General features: G+C 36.1%; 2 protein-coding genes across 2 annotated transcripts; one reads left to right on the forward strand and one right to left on the reverse strand.

The window, feature by feature from the left end:
- Positions 1 to 2,981: 2,981 nt before the first annotated feature.
- LOC123866106 (ankyrin repeat, SAM and basic leucine zipper domain-containing protein 1) lies at positions 2,982 to 8,453 on the forward strand. The gene is made up of 8 exons (XM_045907463.1): positions 2,982 to 3,244; positions 3,400 to 3,517; positions 3,950 to 4,078; positions 4,485 to 4,711; positions 5,018 to 5,286; positions 6,061 to 6,312; positions 7,033 to 7,261; positions 8,288 to 8,453. The coding sequence occupies exons 1-8, from the start codon at positions 3,170 to 3,172 to the stop codon at positions 8,432 to 8,434; spliced, it is 1,446 nt and encodes a 481-aa protein (XP_045763419.1). The 5' UTR covers positions 2,982 to 3,169; the 3' UTR covers positions 8,435 to 8,453.
- A 2,421-nt stretch (positions 8,454 to 10,874) lies between these two features.
- LOC123866114 (heat shock protein beta-1) lies at positions 10,875 to 20,401 on the reverse strand. The gene is made up of 3 exons (XM_045907473.1): positions 19,968 to 20,401; positions 12,418 to 12,598; positions 10,875 to 11,769 (listed from the first exon to the last, which is right to left on the reverse strand). Exons 1-3 carry the CDS (start codon positions 20,153 to 20,155, stop codon positions 11,575 to 11,577), a joined length of 564 nt encoding a protein of 187 aa, XP_045763429.1. The 5' UTR covers positions 20,156 to 20,401; the 3' UTR covers positions 10,875 to 11,574.
- Between the last annotated feature and the right edge of the window lie 200 nt (positions 20,402 to 20,601).

Below are 20,601 nucleotides of genomic sequence, written 5' to 3' on the forward strand. Positions count from 1 at the left end.
GCGAAGCAAATTACGTTTAGATACCATTCGTTTTGCTCACTCAATAGGCAGCTGGTAGCTACCAGAAGATTTCCAGTATTATTCGGATACTTTCCCGATCCGTACTACTGAAATATAAACACTGCTGAGTAGTGCTAGTTATCAAGTCCCAATGTTGAAACATTATGGGTATTCTATGTTTATGTTTTAACTTATAATCCAGTCTGGACTGCTGGCAAATCGTGATTGGTCTAGTAAACTGTATATCAATATTATTACCTTACAAAATTATTAAATTAACAAAGAAGATTTGGCTTGCGCTCTAAAACAAAATATTAATTTTAGATAGGTAGATATGCGGAAATTGAAACATTCAAGGAAACTTGGTTTTATGAAAACAGATACCTGCCTAGTTCCCATATAGATTTTTTTAGATTTCCCTACTTAAAGCCGTTCTAAGTAAGCTGCAGATCACGCGTTAGCGACCTACATAAACAAAACCTAAATTAATAAGTAGATACTTAAACATAGTATAGTTCAATGGCACTTAACTATTACTTAATTGTCGTAACATTACGAAAGCATGATTAAAATTGGTTCAGAATAAAGTTTGCAGACCTTATAAAAGAATAAAACATTAAATAAAGCATGGCTTGACAAAAAGGATGCTTATAGATGTTCCAATGAGAGTGCCTTATGTCAACGCCAAAGTTGCCCCGCGGCATCGCATCATTAGCAAGCGGCACCTGTGAGGAGTGCGGGTCTCCCCATCTACTCTCATCAACAACGGTTGTGCAAAAATAAAGGTATTTTATCCGCGTTCAATCATTCAGTGTCCATTACAGCTTGTGTAAAAGAGTTGGGCGAAGGTTTCAGCCCAAACCAGCAAGGTACGATGTACAATGCAATTCTTTCGAAATATACATACGAGAGTCAGTTGTAATTCGAAACGCTATGACTTGTGGGCTCATCAAGACGCAACAGACGAAGCTCGGCGGCCCTGGAGCCCGACGACGACACAATAGCTCCCTGACGTTAATTAAATGTTAACAAACGCCCTCGTCGTCGCTTAATTGGAACTGTTGCCTATTATCCTTACCTTCCGACGCGAAGAATGACTTCTAAGCTTAAGAACCACACTTCAGAATATCACTGCCGCACCTTCCTTAAAAAATTGTGACGAAGACTCTTTTAATTATTTTAAGGTTTAAAATAATAATAATTATTATTGTTATGGGGCATGGGCATATATGGCTAACCTGGATTTTTATGATGTGAACCAATTTCAAAGAAACTCGACAGTGCAAAAGCCTATAAAACTTAATTAGTCTCTAGTGCTAAAGAATACCTAGATACTCGTACCTCAGTCAGGGATATATACAAAGTAAAAACTGATGATAATTTTTATTAGGTAGGTATATGCCCTCGCTATCGATGGTCCTCACCTATGGCACTACAAAAGTTTATAATAATTAAGTTATGATACGCCGCAACCAGGTTTTCATACAGGAGGAGTGTGCAGTCGAGTAAAAAGAGGTTGCTCAACATGTACCTACCTACATTTTACATTATTGAACGTTTTTTTATTGAATTAGGTACAGTTATACGTATCGATCGAGTCGAGTGCTGGTGAGACTTACCTATCACCATCTTGAACTTTCGTTAGTGATTTCTTTAAAATAAGTAGTTAGGTAGGTAGGTATAACATAATATAATATTATACATACATCATATTATATCATACATAATATAATAAAATATCCTTTGTAGGTTGTACCTACCTACCCACTCCTGGGAAACTGCCTTAATTTTGTAATATTAATAATATTAATAAGCTACATTTCCATCGCAACTATAGATAGGTACCTACAAGGAAATGAGCTGAGTTATAATAAAAATGCATTACCTTATAATCAGCAATGCAGTACCTTGTAATCCGACAAATTAAAGATCCAACGATAATATTCTATATGTCAAAAAGTAAACCACATCACATCACACTAATATTATAAAGGGTAAAGTTTGTGTGTATATGTATGTGTGTGTGTATGTTTGTTACTCCTTCACGCAAAAACTACTGAACGGATTGGGCTGAAATTAAGAATGGAGATAGATTATCCCCTGGATTAGCACATAGGCTACTTTTTATCCCGGAAAATTAAAGTGTTCCCACGGGATTTTTAAAAAACCTACATCCACGCTAACGAAGTCGCGGGCATCAGCTAGTTCAATAATAAAATAAACTTGTCGGATTACAGGGGGTGCCGGATTAGACAGGGGCCGGATAACCGGGGGTCCACTGTAATTAAGTATCCCTCATATTGTGCGCCATGGTAGCCATATACCTACCGGACAGGGTCACACAGAAAAAAGCGAATCGTCGCCTAACAATTGTATTACCCTTATTGATTCCAGAATCCTGCGATTTCGAACTTCTACATTATTATATTGACTGAGTTTATGGTAGCAACTCTTGTTGCAAACCCCAGGGTGCTCGTACAAAGTTTCTAAACGATCTTTGTCATATTTTGTCACTGTCACAATCATCACAAGTTGAAACGTCAATGTCAACTTGTGTGTGAAGCAGTATTGCCAATTTAGCGATTTACTCGCTAGAATTGAGGACATTTCGAAGACGAGAGCGACTTTTTGATAAACAGCCACGATAAACATGAATGACTTTATGGATATTATGACGATGTAGTTTATGGTCAACCGTGTAAAATTCAAGCTAGTTTTAACAATTAAGTAGATATGTTATTTCAAAATGAAACGTACAACCTAATAATTATTATTAATTGATAGGTAGTTACTTGTTCTTATTTTCTATTAAGTCTCATTATTATCCAGTATGAAAATCATCATTTTATCTTATATTGGTTTTCTGTTCTGATTTCAGTAACTTCTAATGACTTTTACTTTTTCTACGCATGGCGATATCTGGCGACTTTTCGAAGGTGTTATAGCGACAAACAGTTTTAAGGAGCTGGCAACAATTTTGTCAAGTGTCAACTGTCAAACTGATCTCTATTTTATTCATTTCGGAAGCCCGCTGCCTGAAAGAAATCTTCAAAATTCTCAATTCTCTAACAAATAAGCCGAAATGTAAAATTAAAACAAATTTTGGGTTAATTCTAAATATTTCTTGGAAAGATCACATAGTTTTAATCTTGTTCCTTGCAATAAAAATATGGCAAACTGTAGACCGGCTGGTCTTTCAGATGAGGACTCCGACAGTGATGATTACGGTTTTTTTGACAAACCGGTATGTTTTCTTAGTTTGTATCAACGATTTTCCTATTCAGAAAATATTTTTACTTCTAACAAAAGACCTCTAATTTGATTACCTTCTGGCATTATAGTACCTTCAGTTTAGACAATTTTCATAAGCGAGTAAGTACTTACCCACCGTATTTGCAGGATCGCAATCAACCCTACACTAGCAACTTTGAAAATACCAGACAAAAAACTGAAACAAAGTTACAAGATGCCATTATAAATGGAGACCTCGAAGCTACTGCTAAAGTAATCAGTGAAGGTTAGAAACATCATTCTGACCAATTTAGAAAATAACTACCTACTCTAGAGGAAGAAGAGGAAGAGTGCTCAATTTTTTTTGTAAAGAGCAATTTTACCTAGATGTAGTATTTTCAGTGCTAAATTATTGTGCCACTAGTTAATGCCTTCAACTTTGTCAGTTTGGTTTTTGGGTTTTTAAAAATCCTGTGGGGACTCTTTGATTTTGCAGGATAAAAAGTAGTCCATATCTGTCCCTGGGATGTATAATATACCATTTCTTAAAAATCTGTTAAAATTTTGGACCCTGAGAAATTAGCAGACAGTAGACATTTATAATATTAGTAATTTAGTATGGAATGTATGAAATAAAAATAATAACAAAATATTGTAGAAACATGTTTTATGAAAATGTACCTACTACTACTAGAACCCTTTGCTTTAAATCTTTCAGATCTGAGGGACGATGTCAACGCTAGACTGGAAAGTGGCTGGACACCTCTATCGCATGCCTGTTTTCATGCTCAAGAAAATATTGTCCGATTCCTTTTGTATAAGGGTGCAGATCCCAATATACATGCAGGTTTGAGCCTAAAATATTTTTTTTAAATCATATCTTGGACAACTTGTTAATTCATGACATTCAAATCGAACTAAAAATAGTAAGCTTACTTTGCTATAATCCACAAGAATGAGAATCTCTTTCTGAAAGATTGTAATTGCAAATTAAGTTTCCTTCCTCGCTTGTTGAAGATTCAACATCTAAACTAAACTAATATGGGTACCTTCAAGTCAAGAGTGAATAGGCAACTTCTAGGCAAGCGCGCTCCATCTTAGGCTGCATTATTACTTGCTAGCAGGTCTGATTGCAGCCAAGCACTAGTCTATAAATTTAAAAAAAACTATCTGAATTCTAAAGATCAACTTTTTATATTATATTCTGATTCTTACAATTTAAGTGACACACTCTTTATCACTTTTTCTGACAGATTCTGTTACACCAATAATGTTGGCATGTTCAAATACCAGTGCCAATGAGTCTGCCACATACAACATTGTGTTGAGCCTGATAGAGAAGAACTCCATACTCAACGTTGGTGACAAGTATGGAGTGACACCTCTCATGCGAGCTGTTATCAGTGGACACCTCTCTGTAGTTGAACTGATTATTGATAAGGATGTCAATATTGAGATGAGAGATCGGCAGGGCTGGACAGTAAGTAAATGAATTCATTTTATACACATACTTACTTTTACTATACTTGATTTTTTATAGAGGTGAAGTTTGTAAGTTTGTTTGTAGGAAGTAATCTCTGGAACTACTGAATCGATATTGAATAACATAATCATGAAGTGATAAAGCCCCGGCTAAAAATAAAGTTTAAAAAAAAACTTGTAGGAGTTGCAATGGACGTGTTACTTTTGTCTGTGTTACAGCCTTAAATTAAAACAGAAAGACAACTGTTACATTAGGTATTACCAATGTACCAAATAAAAATATCAAATACCTTGTTCTCTTCAGGCAGTCTTCTGGGCAATACACCACAATCAACCCCGGTGTCTTGAGTTACTCTTAAGCAAAGGAGCGAGATGGAATATAGTGGATAAATCAAACCGCTCACTAACAGAAATAGCCAGGTCTCACGAATATGTTGAGATTAATGACATCCTTCAACAATGTACGCAAGGGTCAAATGAGAGTGATGAATTACAAGATACAGAACAAAAAGATTGTCTAGATAATCAGACTCAGTGGCAGGATTATTACCCAGGCTTGAGGGATGAGAGCAAGTAAGCATGTAACACCTCTCATTTACATTTTATCAATCTCGATCATATAAAATGTAGCCTATGTCACCTGGACTATAAATATAAAATTTTAAAAAAGAAAAATAAAACCAACTTCAAAAACCACAAATACCTAACCACACACACAACCACAATGTACCTAAGTATGAAGTCGAGCGAGCATATTAAAACAAAATTAAAAATCCAAGATTGAATCTCGCCCGACTTCATACCTAGGTACATTACACATGTAGCTAAACAAAAATTATTTTTTACTTTTTAGTATTAGTGGTTTTTGAAGTCGGTTTTATTTTTCTTTTGAAAATTTTTTATTTCACAATTTTTAGTGACCCCACTGTACTATAATATGCTATGCCCAGTTAAAACCCTACTGTTTACTAAGCTATTACACTGATCGCGAGCAATTTTCTCTTATCCATTGAGGAGTTCTGTTCTCCATCTCCGAAGATATTCATCAGATCTTCACCAAATTTATATGGGACTACCTGACTACAATACATAGATATATAGAGTGCTACAATTATAACCTTTCTTTTGACTTTGCTGTAGTCGAGTAAAAAAGGAGACCATTCACATTTTGTTCCTGGTGTTTCTCCTTAAGAACATTAAATCTGGACCAATTTCAATCAGACTTTTATTTGAAAGGATATCTACTTATAGTTCCCAGCTTGTAATAAACAGACAGAATAGGTATCAATTTTCTAAAATCAAAATTCTTTACAAGTAGATATTTAGATTTTCTGTTTAACTTTACAGACCAAAATATACAAACGAAATACCTCACCTACTCTACGGTATGAACTGTGATCGCCTATCGAAGAACTTTGAAGGTACTCCTTTAGACTTGCGGACATTTCTCCTACTCGAGAATGAAGACATGCTAAAGCTAGGTATCGAAATGCCTTTTGAAAGGCAGAGATTAAAACATGGCTTGCGTAATTTTCACACAAGGTGCTGGAAAGTAAATGCTGTGGCAGGCCTACAAACAGGGCGTGGTGAACCAAAGAGGTATGAGTATTAATACTTACTAATACGATAAATGCGAAAGTGTCTGCTAGCTACTACTGTCTGCTAGTGTTTCCTACCAATTACAATCCGGGTATCTTTAAAACAAGAGTGAATAGGCACCTTCTAGGTAAACGCGTCCCATCTTAGACCACATCATCACTTTCCATCATGTGTGATTGTGGTCAAGCGCTTGCCTATAGTGAATTTAAAAAAAAATAGCTTTTCTCGCCCATCCGCATAATCGATTTTCATTTAATTTGATACGGAGATAACTTGCGTCCCAGTATATTTTTTGATTTCGTGGTGGCTAAATTGTTTCTTGCCATTTCTTTCTACCGATAAAGAAAGTAGAGAAGGATAGATTTATTCACTGACGTAGTGTGTGCTGACACTACAGTGAAGAAATCTATCCTCCTCACACTTTTGGCTTGGTTCTGGCCTCTTAAATTTCCATTGTTTTGGTAGCTATAAAGATATCGTGGAACTCTTATAATATACAGAAAAGTATCTTAAGAATTATGAGGATAGCCTGTTTTATTTAATGTGTTTTGGCATTTTGTTTATCAAATATCAAATGATTGTTATAAGTTCGTGAGCACAGAACTATCAGTATCCAGTTGTACATCCTACACATAATATGTATGTATAGACATACAACCATACTATATTTGTTTGTTTAAATACATTGTACTTACAACACAATTTGTTTGTCTCTTGCAGTATCATTGAATGTCTAAAAATATTGGGAACCCACCTACAACAGCTGTATATTTTGGAGACCACTCTTACATACGTTTTACGCGATTATAACAGAATTCAGAATCAAATCAAATTTGAGCCACCTGACTCACCTACCTTGGAGAGATTGCAGGGCGCTGCTAAAAAGATGATTGCAAATATTAACAGCATTAGAAGAGAAGTTAATGCAATGAAGAAAATCCATACTAAGGTAACATTTTTTGGTTCATTTGGTTTTTTTGAAAATTTTGATGCAAAGAATATTAATTTCACGAGGTAAAACACGACACTTGCTTCGAACAAATTTAATTAGATACTTGAGGTTGTTAAAACAGCCTTAAAAAGACCTTTATAAAACAGCCTTAAAGAGACCTTTAAACAGTAAAGTAACAGTAAAGAGGAGGCCTTTTAAAACAGTAATTTTAAACGAACTAAGGTAACCACACAATATGTGTGATAACAGCGTGATACGAACGGCAAGATGTGTGGCAACTGCGCCTGTTGAATATTCACTAGCAATATAACATACAGATATCAGCAGGAGTCATTTCTAAAACTAATCGAAAAACGAGTTGCAGCGAGTTTACATGGTGCATGCAGTGCTATGCAGATCATAGAGGCATAAAAACACTGCATACCCTAGTTGTGATAGCTCAATGCTCATTTTTAGGGTTCCGTACCTCAAAAGTAAAAACGGAACTCTTATAGGATCACTTTGTTGTCTGTCTGTCCATCTGTCGTGTCTGTCAAGAAAACCTATAGGGTACTTCTCGTTGACCTAGAATCATGTTTGGGAGGTAGGTAGGTCTATAGCACAAGTGAAGGAAAAATCGGAAAACCGTGAATTTTTGGTTAAAAAAAAAAAAACAAATAAAACTAATTGTATTTTAAATTTTCAAAGTAAGATAAATATCTTGAAATAAGATAAATAAATAAATGTACATTCTAATACAGATTTTTATGCATAATAGTTGTTGTTGTTGATTTATTGTGCGAAATGTCGGGAAAATACCTGAGTACGGAACCCTCGTCGCGCGAGTCTGACTCGCACTTGGCCGGTTTTTCATTATGACTTGCCAGTCAATATCCTACCTATTGGATGCCTACCCTGATTTCAAATCTTTTGCACATCACTATGAATGCAAGTGGCGTATCATAGTGTAAGTGACTAGCGAGCTAACTTCTACGATTTTTATTGCCAGTGGACACTTGACCTCAGAATTATGTTTCTTTACAGATAAGTAAAGATAGTTTAAAGCCTGCCGACCTCATAACAGAGAAAAGTACAAAAGACGTAGCACTGGAAGTGTTAACCCGACTAGTTGTGATCGGCTCCCTAAGCTATGTCGCGTTTCGGGCTGTCAATAATATGTGGAACAAATAAATGTGTACGTTTTGACTAACCTCCAGATCTTTCATTCGAGAAAAATCAACTGTCGATGGAAAACCTGCATCAATCATTATTACAATCGCAATTCTTGTGATTAGCTGAATTATGGTATGCTTGTATGGTAATAATAATAGATACTGTAGCCAATGTAAGTGATTGCGATTGTCACTCTGTAGTTATCAAACTAGGTTGACACCCATTACGGACTACGGTAAAATGACTAACTACAGTGTGACGATTGCTATCACCTCTGATTGGCCGACTCTCTCTCGCTATCTGTATATCCAAGCTGGGCTCACAGAGGATATGCATTAGAATATCCATTGTCTCTTGACCCGATTGCAGATTAGGTCGAGAGATGGTGACTTACATAACTAAGATTTCACCATGTAGATACTTTGCATTCGTACCTATACCACAGTATAAAGAGACGCATAGTCCGACGCTTTTGATCTCGTAGTAAATGTCCCGGCATTACTATGGAGATCCCGGGTCGCTCGTTACCGGTTACCGTTCGATTTCTCTATCTAGACGGCTTCGTCATAACACCATCTTTAGGTACTCTGTGCCTATAATATTATGTATATAACGTACGTTTTTGTGTTCGGAAATTTCGCTACACTAGTTCCAAAACGCATGTTACTAAAGCAAAGAAGAAGAATGCCCTAAACTGTACAATTTTTTTGTTTATTGTTCGATTTATAATTGCGATGTCCGTAATTTTATGTCGTCCGAATTTTTTCTTACATGTTTTTAGAAAATTAAGTCATAAACCGACATATATTCCTTTTTGTCGTCTATACACGCCGTAAATGTAATTTGAGTAGTCTAAAATAAAAGAGCAAAAAAATCATCACCAAGATTTGAAACCACAAATTGGCACGAAAGACACTGCAGCCATTATGAGAATGAGTGCAATTCAAACAGCGTAGGCATTAATTTCTATTCTTGTCTATGGCTCATAAACACCAATTTATTTGGGGCATACCAGCGGGATGCATCACAATGATGTAAGCAGTCTAACCGACGTTACAACGTTGAGAATTACGAGCGCTTGTCCTAACGAACGAGATACCTACGACCTTGTCACAAATTTGTCCGAGTTAAAATCCATTTGGCAGCTCAACGAATGCATGCAGTGTTAATTAATTGCGACTCTGTATGCGCTGACATTATTCACAATCAGTGGTTTCGGGTAATTATAATATATTAGCGCAAATAGCGTTATTAATCTTACTGAGAACTTACTGACTCTTACTGACTGGTATACGAGTATTCAGTAGGTCACCTAATGTTGGTTAATTCAATGACCAGCCTAGATGTGAGAACTAATTTCATTTATCCTCTGCTGGACATAGTTTTGAGCTCTTTGGTAGCTGGTTCATCTACAGATCTCTTCATTCCTGATGTGATTACGTAGAGATGCTTGCTCCAAGCACAGCCGCTATCACTCGCTAAATTACTCTTGGCTTCCTTATCTGGTCCATATGCTTATCCACAAATATTTCTTTCTTTTTAAAAATTCTAGATGATGCCCGCAAATTCGTCTGAGTAAGCTTCGGTTTTTTAAAAATCCAGTGGGAGCTCTGTGATTTCCTAGAATTAAAAATAGCCTATATCCGTTTCCGGAATGCAAGCTGTCTCTGTACCAAAAATGATGCCTGGGACTTCATTGGTGTGGATTTAGTTTTTTTTTCATGTAGGAACTCTTTGTGGTATTCTGGGACAAAAAGTGACCTATATCCTTCTCCGGAATGCTAGTAGTTATATCTGTTCGTACCTTTCTTCAAAATCGGCCAGATAATAGGATGGACCGTGAATAGCTAGCAGTGACAAACACACTTTCGCATTTATAATATTAGTAAGTACAGATTTTGCTGTCTTGAGAATAGTTATTTGTATAAGAATAAGAATATTATAAAATTAAAATTTTCCATCTAGTTACTGTGTTTCAAGGCTAAACGAATTAGCGATCCTATCTTAGACTGCATCATAACCTTCATTATACCTAGTGTATTTATTCAATACTTGTAACGATACCCTACAATGTAGAATTGTAACAAAGTAATCAAGCGTGACTTATGGATCAAAGTTACAGTCTAATATTTCCGTTTCCATTGTTTCATAAATCATAAACAATGCACAATGTTAGTTGTACTATGGTACGATTTTATACTGCTACCTGTTCTAATTATTATCGTCCTGGGACTTTAATACCTACAGGTTAAGACTGGTTTAATGAATTGTAATTGAATATCACTCATATTATAAATGCGAAAATGTGTTTGTTTGTTGGGTTGTGTTTCAATCAAAACAGATCGACGTGATTGTTAGCATGGATGTAGCTACAGTCCTTAAATTCACGCGGACGAAGTCACGGGTATCAATTAGTAGCTAATATTCATGCATTGCATGCGCAATTAAAACTACGAAGAATTTTTTCCTTGTATTTATTGACATCTAAAACTTTCGTAACAACTGTTTGTACTAAAATATAAACGTGTATCAGTTAAAAGCTGTTAACACCGTGTACTGAATATAATGCTATTGTTATTTTGAACTATAAAATAATGTTAGAATAAATTGGACTTTTATAAGTTATCATTAAGACACTTAACTGTTGAATAAGCCTATTATATTTCATAATAAGTACACAAAGTACCAATTGCACTATTATCATTGAACACGTTCGATAAGCTCCACTTCAAGCGGTCGTAGGCCCTAGCTTCTTAAAAAATAAATATACTGATACCGCGTGAATACACTTAAAACTCGGTGCAGTGTAATATCAGCTTGCCGCTTGAATATCAAGTGTCGCACAAACCCATGATAATATGCAAAATCTTCTAACGATCACAGTGAAAGCATTGACTCTAAAGCAACATTAATGCAAACATTGCGATTTGCTCCGCAATCTTGCAGCGGAGTTGACCTTGGAATAATCTAAAAAGTCAAACCGATAACAACACAACATATGTGTTAGAATACGTTGAGATTCATTACAATTAAGATTCAAAATAAATATCTGAAGATCTCCAAGACTCCTTATAGTAATAATTATTGTAAATTATAATAAATTATTAATTAACAGTAGTATGGAATAGCTGCTGTCGAAGACCGCTGAAAGGGTCGCCTCAATGCTTCTGGATTGGGATGTTCCTGTCGGTGATGGCGAGCTGTGGCAGCGGCGCCTCCACGGTCAGCACACCGTCCCGAGACAGCGAAGACTTGATGGCCTCTGGATTCGTACCTTTTGGCAGGAGAAACTCTCTGTTGTACTCTCTGTACACTGATTTTGTCTCTGACTTCTCTTCGTGTTTGGCGTGAACCTGAAAACAGAAATGGATCAAGTCAATATTTCATATCCAAATTATCAAATATCGTAACCTCATTTCGGCTCGGTTTCTCAATAAAATTGCCCTCATCCATTGCAAAAGTGACAAAGTTTGTTGGCATCCTGCCTAATGTCTTAGTTCGAGACAATTCGTTGTCAGTATTCATGTAATGCATACTGCGAAAAAAGTTGTTGTCAATAGATAACGTGGCTTCGGAGAATGTTTGCCAATCTACCTACATACTCGTAACTATCCACTTCGTTAAAGATGATTTCAAATTTTCCTACGTCGAAAAATAGCGTAATATGTTACCTAAACGACTTGTAGACAATCTCTACTTTGCTTACTTCCATCCCAGATCTCGATAAAACTAGTCCAAGTTATTTGAAAATATGTGACTTCATAAGAAATACATACATTTAACGATTACTTAATTATAAAATTTTAAAAGGAGATATATTCATAGCTGCGAGAGTCGCTTATGCTGCTGACGTCACACGTATTTTCATCAGTAGGTACTTATTGAAAAACGCGTTACGTTCTTACTCGCTCTTACGACTAGGCTCTGGTAGCTGTTGCGCTTTTTGCGGACAATCTCGTGGTATAGCATCTCCTTCATACTTTAAATGATACTATACTAACCAATAATTTGTTGTCGACTGTCTTCACCACGATTTCTTCAGGGGTGTACTGACTAACATCAAATCGGAGCTTGAGGGATTTGCCATCGCCTTCGTCTTGGATAAGGGGGGAGTTCAGACTGTCCCAATGGCTGGGTTCAGCGAGCTGTCTGCTGTCGCTGTGCTGTGATGATGAGGTGGTGCTGAGAACAGATGAAGGACTCTATTGAGTAAGTAGTTTTTTTTGAAAATTTACTTTGCGAGCTGGATAAATTTCTGGATAGACGATAACATGAGACCTGAGCTCGTGTGTGTGTGTCACTGTACAAGTATGCAAAAAACGCAAAAACCTATATTGAAATCGGTCCAAAAACCCGTTTTTGGGGTTGTGTAGAGCGAAAGAGAAGTCGCATACCATGCGGGTCTTATGTTATTGTGCACACGTAATCGTAAACATAAAACTTGTTTTCTGAATGTGATGCTTCGGCTCCACTATTGGAATTCGGCAAATGATTCGTGAGTGATTGTATCTTGCCCCATATCGCGCTAATCCAAATAGTTGGCGCGAATGTAGGTTTTTTTTAAAATCCCGCGGGATTTCTTTGTTTATATCCAGGATATATTATGTAATACACAACAGGGAGGAATATTCGGTTTCACAGAATGTCGCGTGCACCGCGTGGAGGCCGATTTACCAAATAAAATTGGTCAAAAACAAAACATTCACCGTATCCCGAATAACGCTAGTTGATTTGCCAAATACCGAACTGTCGTAAAATTTTCACGAATACGAATCATTTTCCGAATCCCAATAGTGGAACCGTACTATAAACTGAAACTCCGTTAGTGATTTTTTCAAATGGGCTTATAAGACTTCTTATTAGTTTATATAGAACTGGTGAGTGGCAGGGAGTGGCGCGGTTAATATGGCTCCTCTTCAAAGAACATTTTTTACTAGACCTATCTCTGGCGGTAAGTGATGGTGCATTCTAGTAACGGAATAATTGGAAGGGGTATGGCAGTTTTTTTTTAAATGAAAACCATTCCCTAAGGGCCGAAACACATAACGCAAACTGCTTATTTTTGCGGCGCCGCAACGCCAAAATCGGCAGTTGCGTTGCCGCGTTGCGGCGTCGCGAAACAGGGCATTATGGTAGGGCAACCATTTTCTCGTGATTTTTGAGTGTGGATAGACGTCTCTCTGCGATGGATCGTAATAAACTTATTGCTTATTTGTTATTAAGAAGACATTATTCTATCTTAAAAATACGGCAAAGAAGATACTGGATACATCCATTAAGTAAGGGTATGAATCCAAATGGCGAGTTCTTTTCTAAAAAATACGAAGCATTAAAGATAGACGAAAAAAAATTTGTTGCCTACTTTAGAATGAGTATATCATCATTTGAAGAGCTATTAAGCGAGTTATCAAAATATATACAGAAGAAAAAAAATAAAGGAAGAAAACCAGTTACTGCTTTGGAAATGCTGGGCTTAACTTTAAGGTAAAACAAATAGGTTTCTTATTTTTTTTTATTGATGTTTATGGCACTCGGAATCAAATGTTTAGTTTTATTTGTACCCCTGGCTTTATACACCTGTGGTACTAGCGGGGTGTCGATAAAAATTTTGCATCACTAGTGTTCATGGTTTGGGGGTACCTAGTGGTACAAAGCCAGGTTCAAATGAAACAAGACAGAATCAAATTAAGCTTTTTGCATTATACAATTTTCTTACTTTAAGAATACTTTAATAGGCCTTAAAAAATGTAATGATCAATTTATGTTCCTGAACCGAAGATATAAACAGATCGACGTCAACGTCAGACATTTTAATTTTAAAACTGCTTCTCGGTTGACACGTGTTGTTTGCAAGAGTGTTAGAAACAAACTGCATCCTTGTCAACAAGTATGACGTCATAACGCTGGAATTCACGTCGTGCGTTGCGGCGCCGCACCGCTATAGCGCACTGCCGATTTCAGCGGCGCGGCGCCGCAACGCGCTTATGTGTTTCGGCCCTTAGGTAGGACATAATATATTAATTTCTTCGGAGCATTACGCCGGAATGAAACCACTTGGCGGCTCGTCTTTGCTGTCAGGGTGGTCGGTGGTAACTAGCCACAGCCTCCCCAGACCAGACCAAGGACAAGTTAGAAATTATAAATTCTCAATTTTCTTCTACTGGGAATCGAACCCAGGCCCTTCCACTTATAGACCACATCGCTCACTACTGCGCCAGGCCAAATATGGCCTAATATTATAAATGATGGACCGTCTCGTTAAAAGTCGTCACGAATTAGTTTTATAGCGCCACTCTGTATTACGCGCGCCAAATATCTCCTAATGCAGTTATTTAACTGTCTCTAGTCATAAGACGTATTTATGGAAATTGCCTGAAGTTCATCGCAAACAAAGCATGTACGAATAATCCTTAAAAAAACATCGTAAAGATAAAAATCGTAATCGTATCGTAAAGATAGGTAAGAGTAAATGTTATTACGAATAAAGCTTTAGTTAGAAACAAAAGATAACAAAGTGCATAGACCTTAGTGTTGTGAAGGAGTCAAATCGTGTCTAAAAGCTCTCAATAGCTAGGACGCGGACTGAAAACCGAAAGGTTGATGGTTCAGAGTTCAGACACCACCCATTTATTTCACTATTGACTCTTAGCACAAGCTTTACGCTTGGCTGGAGGGGATTCTTGGATCAAGAATTTACCGGATTTAGTCAAAACGCGTGGCAATTTTTTTTAATGGTAATTATGTGTGATAAAATGAAATGTGATTTTTATCAATAACGCAACATAACGACACTCATACTGATTACCTACACGTAAATCTTTAATTTGATGGATTTTCGCGAAATAATACCTTGTTACTTAAATGTGTTGTAGCTTTACTTATATGAAATGGAAATTCTGCATTTGCTACGCCTCCTATCTATCGTTATTCTGGTAGGACAAACAACATATTTTCACATTAAGTATAGAACCTAACTTTTCTAGTCAGACCTAATTAATATTTTACTTATGCCGCTGTACCTATTTAAAACTGGTGTACCTATATCATGATAATATACTTACTAAGGTATTTTTCAATAAAATCGACTTATTTTTAGACAATTCTATGTAAGGTTCTTATGGGTCATGGGCCATGGCCCTGTAGGTTAAGTAAATATTTGAATATTTTCAGTTGTTACTTTCAATAAAATTATATGAACACTGCTAATAAAGCGTGAATAACAGTTATAAGTTATAATCATCGAGTCAATGACCGCTTAAGCCTTTCATAAAATTATTTGCGTGCAAAATGTTATATCGATGTCGTGATAGAATTTACATAAATATTTTCAGCAGGTACCTACCTGGTATTAAAACCATTTCAGACTTAAAAAAGCTTAGTCTCTTGGGCCACTAAACTGATTGCATTTACATAGAAATAACTAAAACACCCCCCCCGTTTAGAATGTAGCGTTGACATGCAAATTACAGTAAAATATTTTGTAGACTACTGAGAATTTCCAATAGTCACTTGGTCACATAATATTATTATCATGGATATTATACTCGTATCTATGTTTCTGCAAAATGTTTAATTGAGTGTGAGTTCAATATGGAATCAGAAACTGCATCTTAATTACAGTTCGATCCCTCTGTCACGCAAGGGGTTCATAAACCCCTTCGCAAAGTTTGACGCATAGCCAATTCCAAGAAATACCTACTTAAAATAAATATTTCAATCACTGTTAATCGACTTGAATAACGAATCACGAAATGAAAGTCAGGATAGAAAAAGTCTACACGGTGGTTTCAATAATAACAATGTGGTTAAAATATTTATAGGGAACTAGATAGAGTTAGGCCAAATCAATACAATCTTTGACGTCATGACTTCTGTTGTAAGTACCTACCTAATTTATTATTCCATGGTTATATACTTTTCTTGATAAGTAGACCACGACTTCATCTACGTGGATTTAGGTTTTTAGAAATGCACGTGAAAACACTTATTTTAAAGTCTATTTCCGCCTTCAGCATTAAGTGATCTGTGGTCTCCAAGTAAGCAAGTTATCTCTGCACCAAATAGGTACCTAGTTGATGCACGCGTGGATTTCAGTTTTTTTTTAATCTCGCGGGAACTCTTTGGTTTTTTTGGCACAAAAAGTAAGCATAGCTTCCCTGGGATGCAAGCTATGTGCCAAATTTCGTCAAAAATGTTTAAAAAGTTGGGCCGTGAAAAGTTAGCAGATAGTTAGACAGACATACTTTCACATTTTATGTACCTACCTACCTAATTACTTAATTGTAAGTTAATAATTTTTTTATTCTAATATTTTTAAGGGGCTTTTATAGGTGTCCTATGCCAGCCCCATCGGTACAATCTAATTTAAAATTAAACTAGCTATAAACCTAAACTAAGTTAATAAATAATTAAATGCGAATGTGTCCGATTTGATTTATTTTGTTTGTTTGTCATGTTTTGTTTTTTTTTTTTAATATTTTTAACATGCGATCCTTCTAACATGGGTTGTTATTATTCTGTTTGGCACTTGTCTTATGAATCTTGATTCTTGACCTACGTTAATATGAATTCTGAGTCCGATCACCAGTTTTTATCTTTAAAAAATACTATGAACGCTTTCAAAACTCGTGTTTTTTATCTACGTACAATGCCCACATATTGTTATAGTATCAACTATTATTATAAAATATGCAGGTAGGTACATGCCTAATTTAGTATTTAAAATAGATATACTTAGCTGTTGATTGCAATTTAACGTTATTGAGTTAAAATATAAGTTTAACTTATGCAAGTGTAATTTTTCCGAGACCAAGTTTAACTGAATTGTAATCACACTTCACAAGGCTGATGTCATGCTCATGAATGCAGATAGGTACAAGGTTATTGTCAACAAATGATCTCACTCAATGTTATTCAATATATCACAAAATTGTTTAACAATTGTAGTTACCTACATAATATAGACGTATGATAATGTAATTTTGGACAAACTAGGAGCTAATAAACCTAGAACTCAAAGTCGAAATATCCCTTGATTTTTGAACCGATCACCTACGTTACCTACCTAAATAAGATTTTTTTCTAAATTAAATACCTACGTTCATGCCTACGTTCAATATAATATAGAGAAAAATTCACGTTGTAATAATGATATAGATAGGACATTTGTATCATAATATCGTATGTATGTATTGTACATAAGTATCCGACCACATATCTAATGGCGAACACTATTATTGTGCGAGTGCATTTTGTTTAGATATATCTAGGTATGTTTATGTGTACATATATCTATTACTTAAGTATAGCATAATTGTTTATTATAAGTATATTAAGTACCTATGTAGGTATATGTGCAATTAAAAGTGCAGTGCATAAAGTTAAATTATTCCAGTTATACATACATATAGAATGTAGGTATTGTATTATATATTACCTCTCTGAAGACTTGGTTACTCCTCCGGAGGAAACAGATTCGAAATTGTAAGACATGCAAAAGGCAATATTTTTTGTTAGTAGGTATATTATCATTATTTTCAAATGAGTCAACAAAGTTTTTTTTCAAAATTCATCATCAACATCTATCGACATATCATCTTGGTGTTCATATTTTTTTTTAACATAAGTAATAAACTTAAAATGTATAAAATATAAACAATAATATTGTAATAAGCATAAAATGAAGTATAGGGACTTAAAAAAATTATACTTAAATACTTTATACTATAAAAAAGCAATGGTAATTTATATGCAAGTACTTTTATAATCGTAGAACGTCGTAGCTAGCTAAACATAATGATGACGTAGATAAATTAATGAACAAAGCTACAGCATATTAAATTGATCAAAACTAATATTGATTATGTGTTATAATATTATAATCCCTCGTTAAAAACGACGAAGAATTCACCACGATACAACGAATAGACAAAACCTTTCAAACGTTTAACAGTTTGAATGCGAAAAACGCGTTCTACCCACATCGCCGGCCCTGTGGGCGGGCCGGTTAGATTGCTCACGTTGAATAACTAAATCTAAACCTTTGTACTGATATGCAATTCATAAACATTGAGTAACTCAGTATATCAAGTTTATTTTAGGCCTTCATATTTGCCGCAATTTGCAGTCCTGCAGGCACTTTGCGGCAAATTTGAAGGTGCTGTGGTTAGTCAGCATAAAGTCATTTAAATAATTTATTTTGAACGAAAATCAATCAATACATATGTTAAGGACGTCCTAACCGTCCTTAACATTTTTGGTTACTATCACCTGCCAAATACCTCCTCTCTGAATGACGAGTGTAGGTTCATTGCGTCATTGAGGTTGTAAAATAACCAATTCGGTCCAACTAGGTCATGTATGGTTTCAGACGATAAACGTTACTCAGCTCTATCAAACCAGCATGCAATCATCAAACTTTTGTGTCAGTATCTACATATTATACCTTTGCAGAGTGCAGACCTACGTAATAATGTCGATAGGATAATCTAAGACCGGTTTTCGCGAAAATGTGCGCTTATAATTTCATGTTTCTTTGAAACTGAAAATAATGCTTTGCAAGTTAAGAGGGGTCTCTCCGTCACTCGCTTCATACAAACGTAGTTCCAATTTCATTTGAATATTAAGCAACCAAAGTCCATGAAATTTTGCAGACATTCTAGAAACTAATATCTATGTCTGTGGTTTTTCAGATTTCTGTTAATATATTCGGTTTCAAAGTTACGCGGTCTTAAAAATTCACATACAAATCTTTGAGCCCCTGTAATTTTAAAACTATATATTTTTAGAAAAATCTAAATCACCACTGACACAAATATTAGTTTCTAAGATATGTCTGCAAAATTTCATGGACTTTGGTTGCTTAATATTCAAATGGAATTGGAACTACGATTGTATGGAGCAAGTGACGGAGAGAGCCCTGTTAAAGATAGGCAAGCACGTTCTCTACGACCCGAGTTGACTCAATCTATTTACATACCATCTACATTTTTACGTAGGTATTGCGCTTGTTTGATGACATTTGTAGCGCTTGTTTATACGAACATTTTATCGATCGAATAACTTTTTACATTCTTGTGTATTATATTGTACAAATCGTTCGGAGCTGCCGGCCGGCGCTATTTCTATTTATGACATCATCCCGCGTCGGGCTTACGTATCGCTGCACGCTTTAAATGGAGCCGACTAAGATGTCTGCAGTTGATGCCGTTCCGCGGAATGATCCTGAATAATGCCTTTTGAATATAACTACTTTCGTGGAACCGCCGTCGAGGTCGACCGAGGTGGGCGACTCTTACGAAATCCCCAATCTCATTAATGCAAGATTCCCTTTTAGGACAACAGGGCCGACTGCGTTAACGCCACATTCAGAATAATAATGTAAATTGTACAAATATGTTCACTCGATGAAATAATCCGGTATTCTTATAAGGTTGCGTAATGAAACAACCGCGGATATTGGAATCGACACATGGTTAACTATAAAACTGCACAATTGCTCAATAGCACCTCGCGCGTTCCTTATGTTTATGGTAAAAAAATTGATAAATACCTTGTCGAACTCTTGAAGAAATTGTTGCTTTCCCTGTTCATGAGTTCTGATCGGAATTTGCTCATCTCTTCCTCCATTTTTCTCATTTCGGCGTCAAACCTCTCCCTGATGCTCGAGAACTCCGTATCGATAACTGAGAAGTCTCCAAGCTTGATGGGAATATTCCTCTTCAGACCACTGTCAGCCATGTCAACTCGTGTATAGTGTGAAAATTGACGAAACTAAACAAACACTGGCGGGGAAACGTTTTTGTATAAACACAGTTCACAATGTCGCTACGCACTGGCTCAGACTGGTACAGACAAGGCAGGACTGATCATTAGTCGTCGACTCGGCGCCAGGGGGCTTGCGCACAGTTTTAAATAGCCTCACGTTCGAACGCCGAAGCAGAGTCGAGTCGCTGGTTCGTCGGCGTCACTCGGCCCACACTCGCGCTTTGCTTCTCGCTCATTCCACGTCTGCTCAGCCGACAATCTTAGAGCATGAGATGTCCGCATCGTGGAGGTGGAGTACCACTGTTTCTTTAAATTGATGAATCATTGTATCTGTCTTTGCTGTTTATGGTAATGATCATACGTATTAAAAGCATACCAATTATTCATTGAGTATTTTTAACGTACAACGCATTGACATT

Source organism: Maniola jurtina, chromosome 6, assembly GCF_905333055.1.
Source record: "Maniola jurtina chromosome 6, ilManJurt1.1, whole genome shotgun sequence".
Classification (NCBI taxonomy): Eukaryota; Metazoa; Arthropoda; class Insecta; order Lepidoptera; family Nymphalidae; genus Maniola; species Maniola jurtina.

Bases quoted from the DNA above. Each gene is read 5' to 3' on its own strand.
- LOC123866106 (XM_045907463.1), top strand. From the start codon at position 3,170: ATGGCAAACTGTAGACCGGCTGGTCTTTCAGATGAGGACTCCGACAGT. The intron at 5,287-6,060 runs GTAAGCATGTAA...TTAACTTTACAG, and splicing joins GGCTTGAGGGATGAGAGCAA to ACCAAAATATACAAACGAAA. The intron at 7,262-8,287 runs GTAACATTTTTT...GTTTCTTTACAG, and splicing joins TGAAGAAAATCCATACTAAG to ATAAGTAAAGATAGTTTAAA.
- LOC123866114 (XM_045907473.1), bottom strand. From the start codon at position 20,155: ATGGCTGACAGTGGTCTGAAGAGGAATATTCCCATCAAGCTTGGAGAC. The intron at 12,599-19,967 runs GTATTTATCAAT...ATCTGTTCTCAG, and splicing joins TTCTTCAAGAGTTCGACAAG to CACCACCTCATCATCACAGC. The intron at 11,770-12,417 runs GTTAGTATAGTA...TTCTGTTTTCAG, and splicing joins CAGTCGACAACAAATTATTG to GTTCACGCCAAACACGAAGA.